Genomic DNA, 14,253 nt, shown 5'->3' on the forward strand with positions numbered 1-14,253 from the left:
CCTACATTTATATTTCTCATTTATAGCTCTCACTTTGACATGTGTGGTCATGCCTAATATGTAAAGTGCAATATTTCCCAACATGTGTGCGCCTGAAGCATGGGTTTGCATTGTATGTTTGTGTATGTAGGGATAGGAGTGTTTTTATTTTATTATACTTTTTTTTTTTTTTTTACTTTTTTCCTTTATTTTTCCTTAACTTTATTGCTCATATCTGATAGCATATTGCAGGTAACATGATCTCCTGAAAAAGCTTGTTATCTTACATATATTTTGACACACTGGGGTTGATGTTACTAAAATTGATTTGTGCAAAATCTGTTGCAGCTCTGCATAGAAACCAATCAGCTTCCAGTTTTTTTTGGCAAAAATTAATTGAACAAGCTGAAGTTAGAAGCTGATTGGCTACCATGCACAGGTGCACCAGAGTTTGCACTTTCCAGTGTCAGTCAATCAACCCCACAGGAGTTCATTTATAAATGAATATAAATAAATAGACTGTGCACTTTGCAAGGAGATTTGCCCCAGAGCTTAGTGAATGGCGTGAAGCTCTGCTGACTTCCATCCAATCATGTGCAATAAAAAATATACTTTTTTTTTAATTTTCCTTGCACATCATTGGTATTTTTTGCAAAGTGAAATTTTACCACATTCGCTAAGCTCTTAGACTATTCGCATGGCAAGGGAATTTTTTCCATTTGTCTTTGGTAAATCTGCCCCACTGATTAAAAATCTTTATAAATAGCTGAGCCAGAACAAGCATGCGGATCAGAAAACAAGAAATCACAAATCCGTATGTGCCTACTTAGTATGGCCCCTTTCACACGGGTGATCCGATCGGGCTGTCATTTTTTCAGGCGGACCTGATCGGATGCTCCATGCATCCCTATGGGGCAGCGGGTGTCAGCGGAGACATCTCCGCTGACACCCGCTTCTATCTGATCCAATCCTATCCATGAAATCCAGACGGATGGCAGCTCTGTGTGTCCATTCAGACACAGAGCTGCCTTTTGGCCCCGCCCCTCTCTCTTTTGATTAGCTCACTGACTTTGACAGACGCAGGAGCCATTGGCACCACGTCTGTATCTCAGTCAATCAGGAAGGAGAGTCTCAGGATGGCCGAGGGACTCGTGGACCTCGCTGGACAGAGAGGGGGCACAAGTAAGTATTAGGGGGTGCTAGGGAGGCTGCTACACACAGAAGGCTTTTTATCCTAATGCATTTTTATGCATTAGGATAAAAAAAAAAAAAAACTTCCTGACTTTACAACACCTTTAAACCAGTAAAATGTATTTCTTATTCATTTCTTTGAGTTACTTCATGGATTTGTTTTTTTACACTTGGTAAATACAACCAATTTCATCATAAATTATTATATTGACAGCCTTAGTTTGCTAGCAACTAGAGTAGATTGGGTTAGGTAGCTAAAAATTGAAGTTCCCTAACCTCCAATAGAAATATGTTGCCATAGGGTGCCATAATAAAACATAGATGAGAAACAATGAATAGAGCCTGTTGCAAACATTGTATTAACTTCACTCAATGGCCTTCTAGTGTACAAAAGTTATACGAGGGAGATTAGACTTTACTAAATTGTACTCTACAAAGGTATTATTATCTACCCGTCACTGTGCATTATGACAGAAAAAATCCATAGTTCAGATGTAATTTTCTTTACAATAAAAGACATGGTCATTCAGTGCTTCCAGTAGGTCTTAGTTATTGTGTTTAGAATTGTTTGGGTTAAATAGCTATTTTAACCTAGATTACATGCAATCCAGCAATGACTTCATAATTTCCTTCTATATAAAGAAGAGAAAGCTACAACATGGCAGCCTACTAGCTTTGGGGGCCTGTGCTAGGAACTTGACTAGTGAAGTTGGCAAGTAAATTCAAAGATACATTGCAGATTAATAAAACATTGTTTATTGAAATAGAAACCACTTCAAGTAAGCATGTAAAAAATACTTGATTTTTCTGTGCTTCTACCTTCAATTTTTTGAACCAGTGACTTGATTACTGGTCTAATCTATGAAATTGCAAATAGTGATAAATATCTAATTAAAATGTTTTGCTGCTTTGGACCTGCTTCTTCATTTTGCCCCCACAGTTGCTAAGCTTATTTTTCAGTTTTTACATGCACCTACAAAATATTCTTTAAATATTGAGAAATCCTGAAAATATATTCTCTCTTGTGTTCTTCTTCTGTTCCATGCTACATGCTAATACATGTGCACTAAACCCTTTCAGGCCTTGTGGGTCCAAAGAGATATCTGATGTCTCCAGTGCTATGCAGAGATGGGGAGAAAGAGTCATGATTTCCATTTGCTCATCTGGGCTTACACCAGGTCTGAGTTTGTAATTAGGGATGATCGAACTTTTCAAAAGTTCGGTTCGACCAGAACACCCAAACTTCCCAAAAGTTCGCCCCGGATTTCAGAACCCCATTGAAATCAATGGGACCCGAACTTTGGTAATCAAAAAACACCATTTTGAAGCCCTAGGGTTCTGGGTCATGCCCCAGGGACTATTAATCACACAAAAGAAAGTTCTTAAAAATTGTCATTTTTGATAGAGAACCAATTATTGAAAAAAATATTGAAAAAAAAATGAGTTTTTTTTTATTTTGACTTTGGATTTAGTGTCTGGGGGGTCTAAAAGTGTACCTGTGAAGTTTCAGCTCTGTAGCATGTCCAGAACCAGAAAAAAAAAAGATTGTTTGTATTAGGTCACTTATAGAACAGGGACATGGCTCCGCTATTTTCACACCTTGCCGGTTTTGTAGCAAGCGTTTTTTTGGGCATTTTTATTGGGGTTATTGGAGGCAGGCATAAGATCAGAACTTCTGTGTAGGGGTATATATACACACACACTTATATGTATATATACACCTACACATATATAGGTGTGAAAGTAGCAGAACACTATACTTGCGCTAATGAAATAATTAACACCAATATGTCTCCGCTCCTATCACACCTATATATGTGTATGTGTAAAATACATATAAGTGTGTGTGTATATATATATATCCCTATACAGAAGTTAAGATGTTTTGCCTGCCTCCAAAGACCCCCAAAAAATGGGCGTTTTTTTTTGGCGCAGTCGTTTTTTTGGGCATTTTTTGTGGGTCTTTGGAGGCAGACAAAACATCTGAACTTCTGTAAAGGGGTATATATACACACACATTTATATGTATTTTACACATACACACATATAGGTGTGATAGGAGCGGAAACATATTGGCGTTAATTATTTCATTAGCGCAAGTATAGTGTTCTGCTATTTTCACACCTATATGTGTGTATGTGTATATATACATACATGTGTGTGTATATATACCCCTATACAGAAGTTCAGATGTCATGCCTGCCTCCAAAGACCCCAAAAAAATGCCCAAAAAAAAAAGTCTGCAATAACACACCTGGGCTTTTTTTTGGCGCAGGCGTTTTTTTGGGCATTTTTTTGGGGTCTTTGGAGGCAGGCATGACATCTGAACTTCTGTATAGGGGTATATATATACACACACATGTATGTATATATACACATATATAGGTGTGATAGGAGCGGAGACATATGCCTGTTAATTATTTCATTAGCGCAAGCATAGTGTTCTGCTATTTTCACACCTATGTATGTGTAGGTGTAAATAGCAGAACACTATACTTGCGCTAATGAAATAATTAACACCAATATGTCTCCGCTCCTATCACACCTATATATGTGTATGTGTATATATACATATAAGTGTGTGTGTATATATACCCCTACACAGAAGTTCAGATGTTTTGCCTGCCTCCAAAGACCCCAAAAAAATGCCCAAAAAAAACCCCTGCAATAACACACCTGGGCATTTTTTTTTGGCGCAGGCGTTTTTTTGGGCATTTTTTTGGGTTCTTTGGAGCCAGGCAAAACATCTGAACTTCTGTATAGGGGTATATATACACACACACTTATATGTATATATACACATATATAGGTGTAATAGGAGCGGAGACATATGCCTGTTAATTATTTCATTAGCGCAAGCATAGTGTTCTGCTATTTTCACACCTATGTATGTGTAGGTGTATATATACAAACATGTGTGTGTATATATACCCCTATTCAGAAGTTCAGATGTCATGCCTGACTCCAAACTTGTAATCAAAAAAGCCCTATGAATGCCTGCAGCAAAACGCAGGCTGACCGGCGAGAAGCCATATCCCTGCTCTGTAAGTGACAAAAGAGAAATGATCTTTTCTCTATAGTGGTCACCCTGAAATGGAAGGGTTTTGTCACCCTGCCATAGCAGTCAGAGTCAGTTAACCCTACACTACACTACGGTCCCCTTACACTTAAAACTTTCCCTACAGAAACTAGATTATTAAAGCTAACTAAAGTGGAAAATAGCACCCTAACTACACTAGATATCCCTTTCCTCACACTAAAAATTACTAAATGACACTTTGTATCAGAAGTCACAGAACTGCTTCCACTCTCTTCCATGTCCCTGTATTACAATGCTAGGAATTTGGCGGGGGCTATCTTATATACTGGGGGGCGTATTCACTAATGATTGGCCTCTGGACCCCCTAGTCACTCCACTCACATTCCTAGCATTCTCCTTCCCCCTCAATTGGTTTTTACTGATGGTTCTGGTTCAATCATGGGCTTTTAAAGCCCATTACCTGTCCCATTGCATTTTGGTCGGTCCTGGTTGCCGAATTCCGAACTTTTTCAGCAAAAAGTTCGAAATTCGGCCGAACCTCGAACAGCCAATGTTCGGGTCGAACCGATGGTCGACCTGAACCGTTCGATCATCCCTATTTGTAATAAGCAATTTAGCAAATTGGCATACAGAGGTTCACATAATCTCTTGCAGAGGAAAGTGGGGTTGCTGCTGACCAGTCAGGTGATACAGTGATTATGCTTATGAGTATGAACATGTGGTTTAAACAGTGCACTGTCTACTGCAACACAAGCTATGTACCATTGTTGCATAGAAGGGATACAGTCATAAACGTATCTATTAGTAGTCATAGTAGTCAAAGTATTCTTTTTTCGTGCCTATATAATGCCTCATATTATGTTGAGAGTATCTAAAGGTTTCTTAAGACCATTTACACACATTAGTTAAATCAAGGTACCCAGGTGTCAAGAAGATTTCATGAAGCTTTAGGAATACATGCTGTGTAAAAATCATTCAATGGTGCTCAATGCCTTTGTATATTGAGCTGGCATTGGTTTATATTACAATGCTCTATCTCTTGGCATTTAGGAATGATCAAACTGGGTTGGCTTTAGTTTGCATAAATCTGTGAACCCTGAACTTAGTGCCAAAGCCCACCGGAGTCTAGGGCAGGTGAAACCTGTATTGTATTTATGGCCTTTTTTCAAAGTTTTTTCAATATTTTTAATGCGACTTAAAGGGCAATGCTGAAAATACACACATTCTTTACATTCTTGAGGGATTCATTGATGTTACATGTGAAGTTTCAGGACAGTATGATGTAGTCCTTTAGAAAAAAATAAATTAAAAGAAAAAAAATGGGAAAAAACAGTGCAGGCTTTCCCCTAAAACTGAAGTCAGACCCTTATCCAGGCATGCAGCCTTGGTGACCAGAAAAGGGAGGGCAATGGTGTGTGGACCCCTTTCCTAAACCATGCCAGGCCACTTGTCTTTCATCATTGGGGTGAACCTTGCAAGTAGGGTGTCCAACCATCGCCCTTTGCAGGGCATCTTGTCCCAATGTTAAGGAATAAGAAACTCTTCACAAATGCTGTCCCTTAAAGAGATGTGGGGTTTGCTTGTGTGTGAGAGGGGGACTTATAGAAATCTAAATTAAGAAGCTAGCAGATTTAATGCCCCCATTTCCCAGGAGAATAACGAAGGGGTACATCTGTTATAAAAAACCCTTTTTGGAAAGTAGACACCCCAAGGTCTCATTTTTTGCAAAAAAAAATTTTTGAAAATGAAGAAACATGCTGATATTCAAGTGGATAAAAAATAGAGCTCGGTAATAGTGCACTAATAAAGTGCATAATTACATGTACAGGTCATACGCAGAGGTAGGAGGAAGTAAAGGGGTAAATGTACAAGTCACATACGGGAGGGATTAATGTATAGATGTACAAGATAAGGGAAATGAATGGGTTAATATAAGGTCAATTCAAAGACAGGACAAAGTTGAAATATAGAGAAAAGGGGAGTTGTTTGACAGTTCAAGAATGTGATCCTGTGATGTCACTGTGAGAACTCTGCAGGCGGTCATTTGCTTCAGCAGCTAAAGTAATACAGGCCACACTTGCTATTGATAATATAAGCGGAAACAAGGAAATTGGATCAATGACATGTAAGCAATTTACCTTGTAAAAAAGGGTGAAGAACAATCTAATGTTTTTAAACTTTTCCCATAGGCAGCAATTAAAATACATGAGTGAAAATTAACCGTATCAGTATATATTGTTACTAATTAAAACTTTTCTTTTTCTTTATACAGATCTAAACGTCCAGGACCAGTTCCAATAGCCACACCACGAATGGACTCACCCATGCCAGTGATCCCACATCAGAAGGTAATTGTGCTACCCCAGTCTGTCTATGACATGCACTTTTAGATCTGATCATATTGTAATAAAACACATATTTCAAACAAAATACAGGCCATGTAACGTACATCCATTTTTGTTTTCATAGATACTTCTGGTTCTTATGTTAAGATTCTCTCTTGTTATTCATTTATGGTAACTCTGGCATTTCTAATTTCTCCTTCTACATTTGTTTGAAAAACATTTTTAGAGATGGCAGAGACCCATATAACTTATCACAGGCATAAATGGGAAGGCGGAGCCTGGAGTTGTGGGAGGGGAGGAGCCGCCTATTTAGAGGCAGGCCCCCCCGCCTCTTCTGGGCTGCCTCTGGGATCGTTTATCCCTCCCGCCACTGCCCCTTTTCTACAACATTCCTTCTTCAGCCTTCCTTCTTGGTGGGCCCTCTTTATTTCACAGGACTGCCCGAACAACGGTTTTGGCACACTACTTCTGTCGTTTTTAATTATGCTATATTATCCATCTGGGCTCTATTCCCTGACCACAAATCTAAACATATATTAAAAAATGTAAAACTCTAAATAAGTTGCATATAAGGTGTGACACACATTCCTTGATGCATGTCCATATCCAATCAGAATCCCACCAAACTTTATTAAATTATCTTACAAAACAAAACAAGAGAAAACGGGAACATCTGTTGATGAATAGAAGTGGAAGAACCATCAGAAAATAATTTGGGTAATAGGTAATTGGTACAATCAAGAAGCATATTTGGCATTTTTAAGAAATATTAGCCTTTATTACTACAAGATAGGAACCTAAAAGAGGTCCTAGAGGACAATATAACCTAATCGGAGAGGAAAATATTTGTGTGATCAATTGGTCATTTTGAAAGAAAATGCAGAGTTGAGATGGTACAAGAGAGCAACTAGCTCCCTGTTACCCCAAAGAGGGACATTGCAAGGTAAGCCAATATACTGTATGCCCACTGTGAAGAATTCAACTAGTCCAAAGAATGGGGAAAACATCAAAATAGAAGAATTAAAAAATTGCAGTTTGACAGGAGTCACTTATGCTGTGAAATGTCCTCTTCAATTACTCTATGTGGGGAAAAAACTATGAAACAACTTTAAAGGAGAATATTGGAACATGTAGGTGATATAATGAATAGGATAAAACAATTCCACATCATATGTGGGAGAAGCATGGAGGTAAAGTCAATGGCCTTCTGTTTTGGGATTATAATTGGTGAAACCCAAGAAAGGGAGGTCTGGATATGCTATTGCTACGTTATGATGTCAGATAGATTTTTCCATTAGACTCAATGGGGTTGTTTTACTATAACTGAAGAGTGCAACATCTAGTGCAGCTCTAAAAAAAAAGAAACCAATTAGCTTCCAGGTTTATTTGTCAAAGCTTAATTGAGCATGCTGAAGTGAGAAGCTGGTTGGCTACCATGCACAGGTGAACTAGATTTTGCGCTCTCCAGTTTTAGTAAATCCACCCCAATTAATCCATAAGGGCCTTAATGAGGACTTCATCTATTTTATTATTGTTTTCATAAAAAATAACTAGGCAAGCTTGTAAAAAAAATAAATAAAGTGAAGATAAATGTGGTAAAAATTTAGGATGGCTGGTTGGTAAATATTCGGGTAATGTTGAAATTAACAGACGCATTTTTGTTTTTGGGGTGCACATAGATCTATATATCTCACTAGATGTTGCTAAAGCGCGGCCACATTGGTGGTATTGAAATGAGGAGTGTGAGATTGCAATGTGACGTCATGATGTCATTGACGTGCGTCATGTCAAAAAGGGCGCCAATAGGACGCTATATAAACAAGTTGATTTTGCCATGATTTTGTGACAAAATATGTTAAGTAAAATTGGTGTGGGGAGGAGGCATGAAATTTGTTGCTCCTGTCTTGTTTGGAAGGTTTATTAGAGATCATTTGATGATTAGTAGGATCACAGATATTACAGAGAGCGTGCATGAGATATTGAGAAAACTTGTCAGAATAGAAAAATGGTTATCAGTCATATATATATATATATATATATATATATATATATATATATATATATATATATAAGTTTTCTCTCCTTAAATGCGAACAAGGTTCTACCAATAATCATATACTTTAAGTATTGAGAGAAGTTTATTTAGGCCACTCTTCATTTAGTATAGTGCTGATCCTATATCCACCTTCCAAAATTTTAAGTAATTTTATATGAAAAATGTAAAAATACCCTCTACACTTTTTATAAGTCTGATGGGATATGGGCATGCACAGAGAAATGTTTTGTCAAACCTAATATGTGAATTATTTGACTTTGCGCTCCCTTTTTTGCTTCTTTAAATATAAAAAATAAAGAAAAGTCTCCCTATTGGCATTACATAATAGAAAAATGCACACACTTGCCGGAGAGACCTTTGTTCAATACACCAGCCACTGCACACAATGCAAATTGATTTGCCGATAAACTCCTGAGCCCTAGACTGCTGTAATTGGGAACAAGCAGCCAGCTGTGGGAAAACTTCAGTTTAGGCACTGTTGCACCGTACACATTTTAATTACACGTAGCTATAAATTATGCATTTTGGTAGTTGCCTTCTTGCAGTAGTTTTCCTTTTTCCCCTCATCACATAACATTTCTACATTATCACTACTCATATAAGTGTTGCATTCGTTCGAAAATGAATTCTTTAAAAAGGGTGAAAACAAAAACTTTTTGTGTTTGTGTACACTTTTTCTTGGGGTAGAATTTACCTAGAGATGATTTAAGGGTGAATAAGTATAGGATAGCCGGGGCTGCAGGTAGGAATTTCAGAAAAATATTTTTGTCTGGTTCATCTTTAAAAGATATAATATAATAGTAGCCTAGAGAGGTGCACTAGTATCATTACCAGCAAACCTATATAATTTAGCCAACATTTTCATAAAAATAAAAAAAAGTATTTGATGTAATCTGGAAAGTATTACGTTTTGGTATAAAAATATTTTTTTTAAAAAAATATTATAATATATAATATATTTTTATAAAACAAAATTATTATTATTATGTAAACTTTAAGGATTATTTTTTATAGATGCCTGTAATAAAACACCAGTAACCCACATTAAACTCTGTCTATACGATCTCCTTTAGATCTACCAACAACTTTGTAGCATGAGGGCTTACCTAAAGAATCCATTTAATTTATCCATTTAGATAGGCGCTTGTATTATACAATGTTTGGAAAAGCTGTCCATCCATGTTGTGTCTGTTCATACGGCCTTTTTTTAGTTATACCAACATCTTCCTAAATAATCCTCGCAATCTTTCTTTACATACTGCACCATCGAAGTGAACAGGAATCTGCTGACCTTTGTCTGATATATAAAGGAAAACAATGCCCATTCACACTGGTGCCAAAAGGTGATTGTACAACCAGATTAAGGCTGTGTTCACACATGTCCGGCTGTGGTTCACCGGTTCAGGTGCAATTCAGGGACAAATTTTCCCCTGAATTCGTACCTGAACCTGACCCAAAAATGCACAGGACCCTTTTCAAAACCACACCTCGGCCACTCCGGACATGTGTGAACCGGCTCCATTAGGAGCCGGTCACGTTTACATGTTATGCGAATTGGATGCGGTTAAAAACGCATTAAATCCGCATATATGTGAACCCAGCCTTACAACTTACAGAAGTATCATTAAACATATTTAATGTTATTTAACTCAAAAGGGGAACCAAATGCATATAGCATTCAGTCCCATTCAAATATGTCCCTTAGTTTCTAATAAGTTTCCCATCAGCATGGTTGGACAGCTTTCCCCCTTCCCCTGCCCAACAATGCTGCTAGAATGGAGATGTATTTGTAAGTGACAGCTCTGGTCTCTGGCAGCAAGGGTCACCCTGGAGAGCAGCACTGCCATTCACAAAAAAAGAGTGATATTTCAGTTATATGAATAAGCAATCAGCGATGTTGGGCTGTACCATACATGACAGCAGCCTGATATCGCAGATCATCCACTGCTGTGTGATCCATGAGCCAGGCTGTGTATGTGTAAAAGCAGCAGCTAATAGACAAACCAGAGCTGCAGCTCTACATGTGCTGTCACTATTATTAAAGGGATTGTAAAGTCTCAAGGTTTTTCACCTTAATGCATTCTATGCATTAAGGTAAAAAACGTCTGTGTTGCAGCTTCCCCCAGAGCCCCCCTTTTTCTTACCTGAGCCCCATCCATTCCAGCGATGTGCACGAGCCCAGCTGCTCTAGCTGCTGTCTCTGTCCTCATTGGATAGATTGATAGCAGCAGGAGCCATTTGCTCCCGCTTCTGTCAATCAAATCCAGTGATACAGGAGCGGGACGGGGGGGGGGGGGATTCACCCAGTGAAGGAGAAGGAGCTAAGAGCGCCGGCGGGGGACCCCAGAAGAGGAGGATCAGGGCTGCTCTATGCAAAACTCCTGCAAAACTATGCAAAAAATCGAAAATCTTTACAACCCCTTTTAATGATCAATCAGTGCTGCCTGTTCATTCATAATGGTAAAATATGAGCTATGTCTCTGTGTAAAGTATTGGTGGCTGCTTTTACTTAATACAGGGCACAGTCAAATAAATTACACAGAGCCAAAGCTTTTACTTATTATCAATGAACAGGTGGCACTGACTTCATAATAGTAAAAGATCACTTAGAGAGAGGGTGTGGGGCTCTATGCTGGATGTACCTTCCCTACAAGAACGCTCATAATTTGGGCTTCAAAAGGGGGTAGAGCTACAGCTAGCATTAGGAGATTTGCTTAAATTTACCTTAAACTTTACAGTGCAAGGGCTTGCCTTAAAAGTTGTTTAGTTTTTGACCTTAATTTTATATGTATTTTTGGTAAATCTAAAGGAAAATTGTGCAAGTTAGTTGGACATGTATGGCCAGACTTAGTAAACGCAGGGTCACCAGCTGCCTGTACTAGCTGCCTGGCTGTACGCGGCTTGGGAACATAACAGATCAAGTGAAAAGCAAAAGTAAATGTCAGGTAAAACTGAGATTTCTACAGTATATCTCTATATTTGTTCCCAGTCATTAGTGGCAGCCTCCATATTTCCCTTCAAGGCAGGTTTTCTATAAGGTTTAGTTTGAGGTGACCCACTGGTTATAGGGGTTGGGCTAAGGTTAAAGGTTGGTAGGATCTGGCTTAGATTTACCGTGGGAGGGCGACAAATTATTTCCTTGGCTGTGAAAAGTTATTGGCACCGAACTGTATGTGCCCAAAACAGCTGTTTCAAAGTTAACAAGCTGAAAATTAACTGACTGCCTCTGCTGTAACCAGATGTAAAGGTGTGCCTTTCATGGTGCATACACCTGGCCACATGCAGGAGCCATTAATCAGATCCTTACTATAATGTTATAAATACTTGAGTTACAAAATGTATAGTATCAGTCTTAAATTAGGACTAAAGACAAAACTTTTTTTTTTTTTTTCATTTTGGATTGAGTAAGGGAGGGATTAACCCATGTAAGGTTAATTTGTTGCCATTTGCAACCCATTGTGGAGGTTTCCCTTCACTTCTTGTCCTATAGTCAAAACAGGAAGTGAGAGGAAATCCCTCTAAAGTGAGGTAATCCCTGATTGTCACCAAGGTCCCTGGAACAAGCATCCCCATTGGAGAATATCCCCACAATTCCTGTTCTGGGGACAACCCCAGAACAGGAATCTCTCTAACTGGGACACAGACAGCAATAACAAATGAATACACTTAATAAAAGGTGTTCTATTCCATCTCCACTATATTCAAAACAAAAAAAGTTTTGCTTTTAGTTATACTTTAATGGCAGACAGTGCTGTATCTGCCATTTGGAGATAAGCTGATAATACACCTACAGATTCACATATAGGATTAAACAGATTCCTCCCTCCAAGCTCAAAGTGCAAATGGATGAACCTCTTCTACCAGGCTATTGCATTTTGACAGCTGACACTGCCAGCTGTTAGAATTCCCTAACAGTGCCTGCATCTGATTGGATGCAGACACTGTTTGATTGTGAGTTTTCCGTCGGGCTCCTGCGAAAATGGTCTTTTGTTCAATTTAACAGTGCTGATAGGGCCATATACTGCTTGAATTTTGGCAGAGGGAAACAGAAAATCTTTACCTTTACCTTACTGTTCTTGGAGCACAGACAGTGCTATCCAATTTCACTTGTCTGTGAGTATATACAATAACTTGTACTCCCATTAATTAGAAGGTAGTCTCATCTATTAGGTGGATATTGATCTGAATATAAAAAATCCTCCATCAGTTTATTCAAGAACTTTTATCTGCCCTTGCCTGTTTAATACTTTGGTTTAGTGTGCAGATGTATATTTTGTAGGACTAAACTTCATTTCTTAACATCTTTATTTCACATAATTATAATCATAATCTAAATGTATAGTCTTAATAAAAAAGTTCATGCAAAAAGCCAGAATAAATCTAACACAAATTGTGATAAAAGGTTCAGTTTGCTAAAGTATAATGATCACTATTTGCCATAAGGACCATTATTTTCAATGACGGCAGCCAATAAGTGCTGTAGGTGGAGAAAGTTATTGTAAACAAAAAGAGTTACACTAATTACTAATTATTGCTTCTAAAGTTTATCAGTACCACAACTGAAAATATATGTTAAGCAATGTTTGCTTTGTTTTTTTTTAAAAGCAAATTATATGTGTATTAGGCCTATACAAATCTGTCATTTATAAATGAAGACCAAAGCTGTATATCAGGCTGGAACTATGTAGCAATCATGCTAATCAGAAAATTTGGCTCCTTTAAATTAAGGTATGGATGTGCCTTTGAATTAAAAAAAAAAAAAAAACCCATAAAGGTCCCCTGCATTTCCCCTTATTTAGTGCTTTTTTAGGAACTCAACTACACTCCCCCTAACCCCATCGGAACCCCCCACCAAACTGCATCAAATGGTGTATGTGGCCAAATAGCACTAATCATTGTAGGGTCTTAAAGGAGATTAAAAAACCTGGAGTGCGCTATGTGCGGAGTGCAGGGTTCAGGAGTGTGCTACACACAGAGTGCACAGTCCAGGACTGCACTACCTACAGAGTGCAGAGTTCAGGAGTGCGCTTTGCACCAAGTACAGGGTTTAGGGGCGTACTGTAAACAAAATGCAAGGTTCAGGAGTGTGCTACATAGATTGCAGGGTTCAGGAGTACATCATCCATGAGTGCGCTACATATAGAGTGTGGAGTTCAGGGGTGTAATATGCACAGAGTGCAGGGATCAAGAATGAGAGTGCAGAGTGTAGAGTTCACGGATGTGCTATGTTCAAAGTTCAGAGTTCAAGAGTGTTACTTACAGAGTGCAGAGTACACGCTTCAGGGGTGTGCTATGCACATAGTGCAGGGTCAAGGAGTGCACTACGCAGAGGGTGCAGAGTTCAGGAGTGCGCTATGTACAGAGTGCAGGGTGCAGGAATGCCCTACATATAGAGTGCAGGATTCAGAATTGCACTACACACAGAGTGCAGGGTCCAGAAGTGTGCTATGTACAGAAGCTAGGGTTCAGGAGTGTGCTACATGCAGTTTGCGGAGTTCAGAGGTGTGCTGTGCAAAGTGTGCAGGATTCAGGAGTGCCCCACACACAAAGTGCAGGGATCAGGGTTGTGGTATATACATAGTGCAGAGTTCAGGAGTGCGCTACGCAGAGAGTGCAGGGTTCATGAGTAAACTACACATAGA

The 14,253-nt window shown here is 38.6% G+C and overlaps 1 protein-coding gene across 1 annotated transcript in view; it reads left to right on the forward strand.

Annotated features, from left to right (window-relative positions):
• LDB3 (LIM domain binding 3) overlaps positions 1 to 14,253 on the forward strand; it is a 175,872-nt gene that overhangs the window by 122,063 nt on the left and 39,556 nt on the right. Inside the window, exon 4 of the mRNA XM_082267629.1 lies at positions 6,483 to 6,558. Within this exon, the coding sequence (XP_082123755.1) occupies positions 6,483 to 6,558 (76 nt within the window). The remainder of the gene's footprint in view (positions 1 to 6,482; positions 6,559 to 14,253) is intronic.

The sequence above is a fragment of the Pelophylax lessonae genome (assembly GCF_965119305.1).
Source record: "Pelophylax lessonae genome assembly, chromosome: 9".
Taxonomy (NCBI): Eukaryota; Metazoa; Chordata; class Amphibia; order Anura; family Ranidae; genus Pelophylax; species Pelophylax lessonae.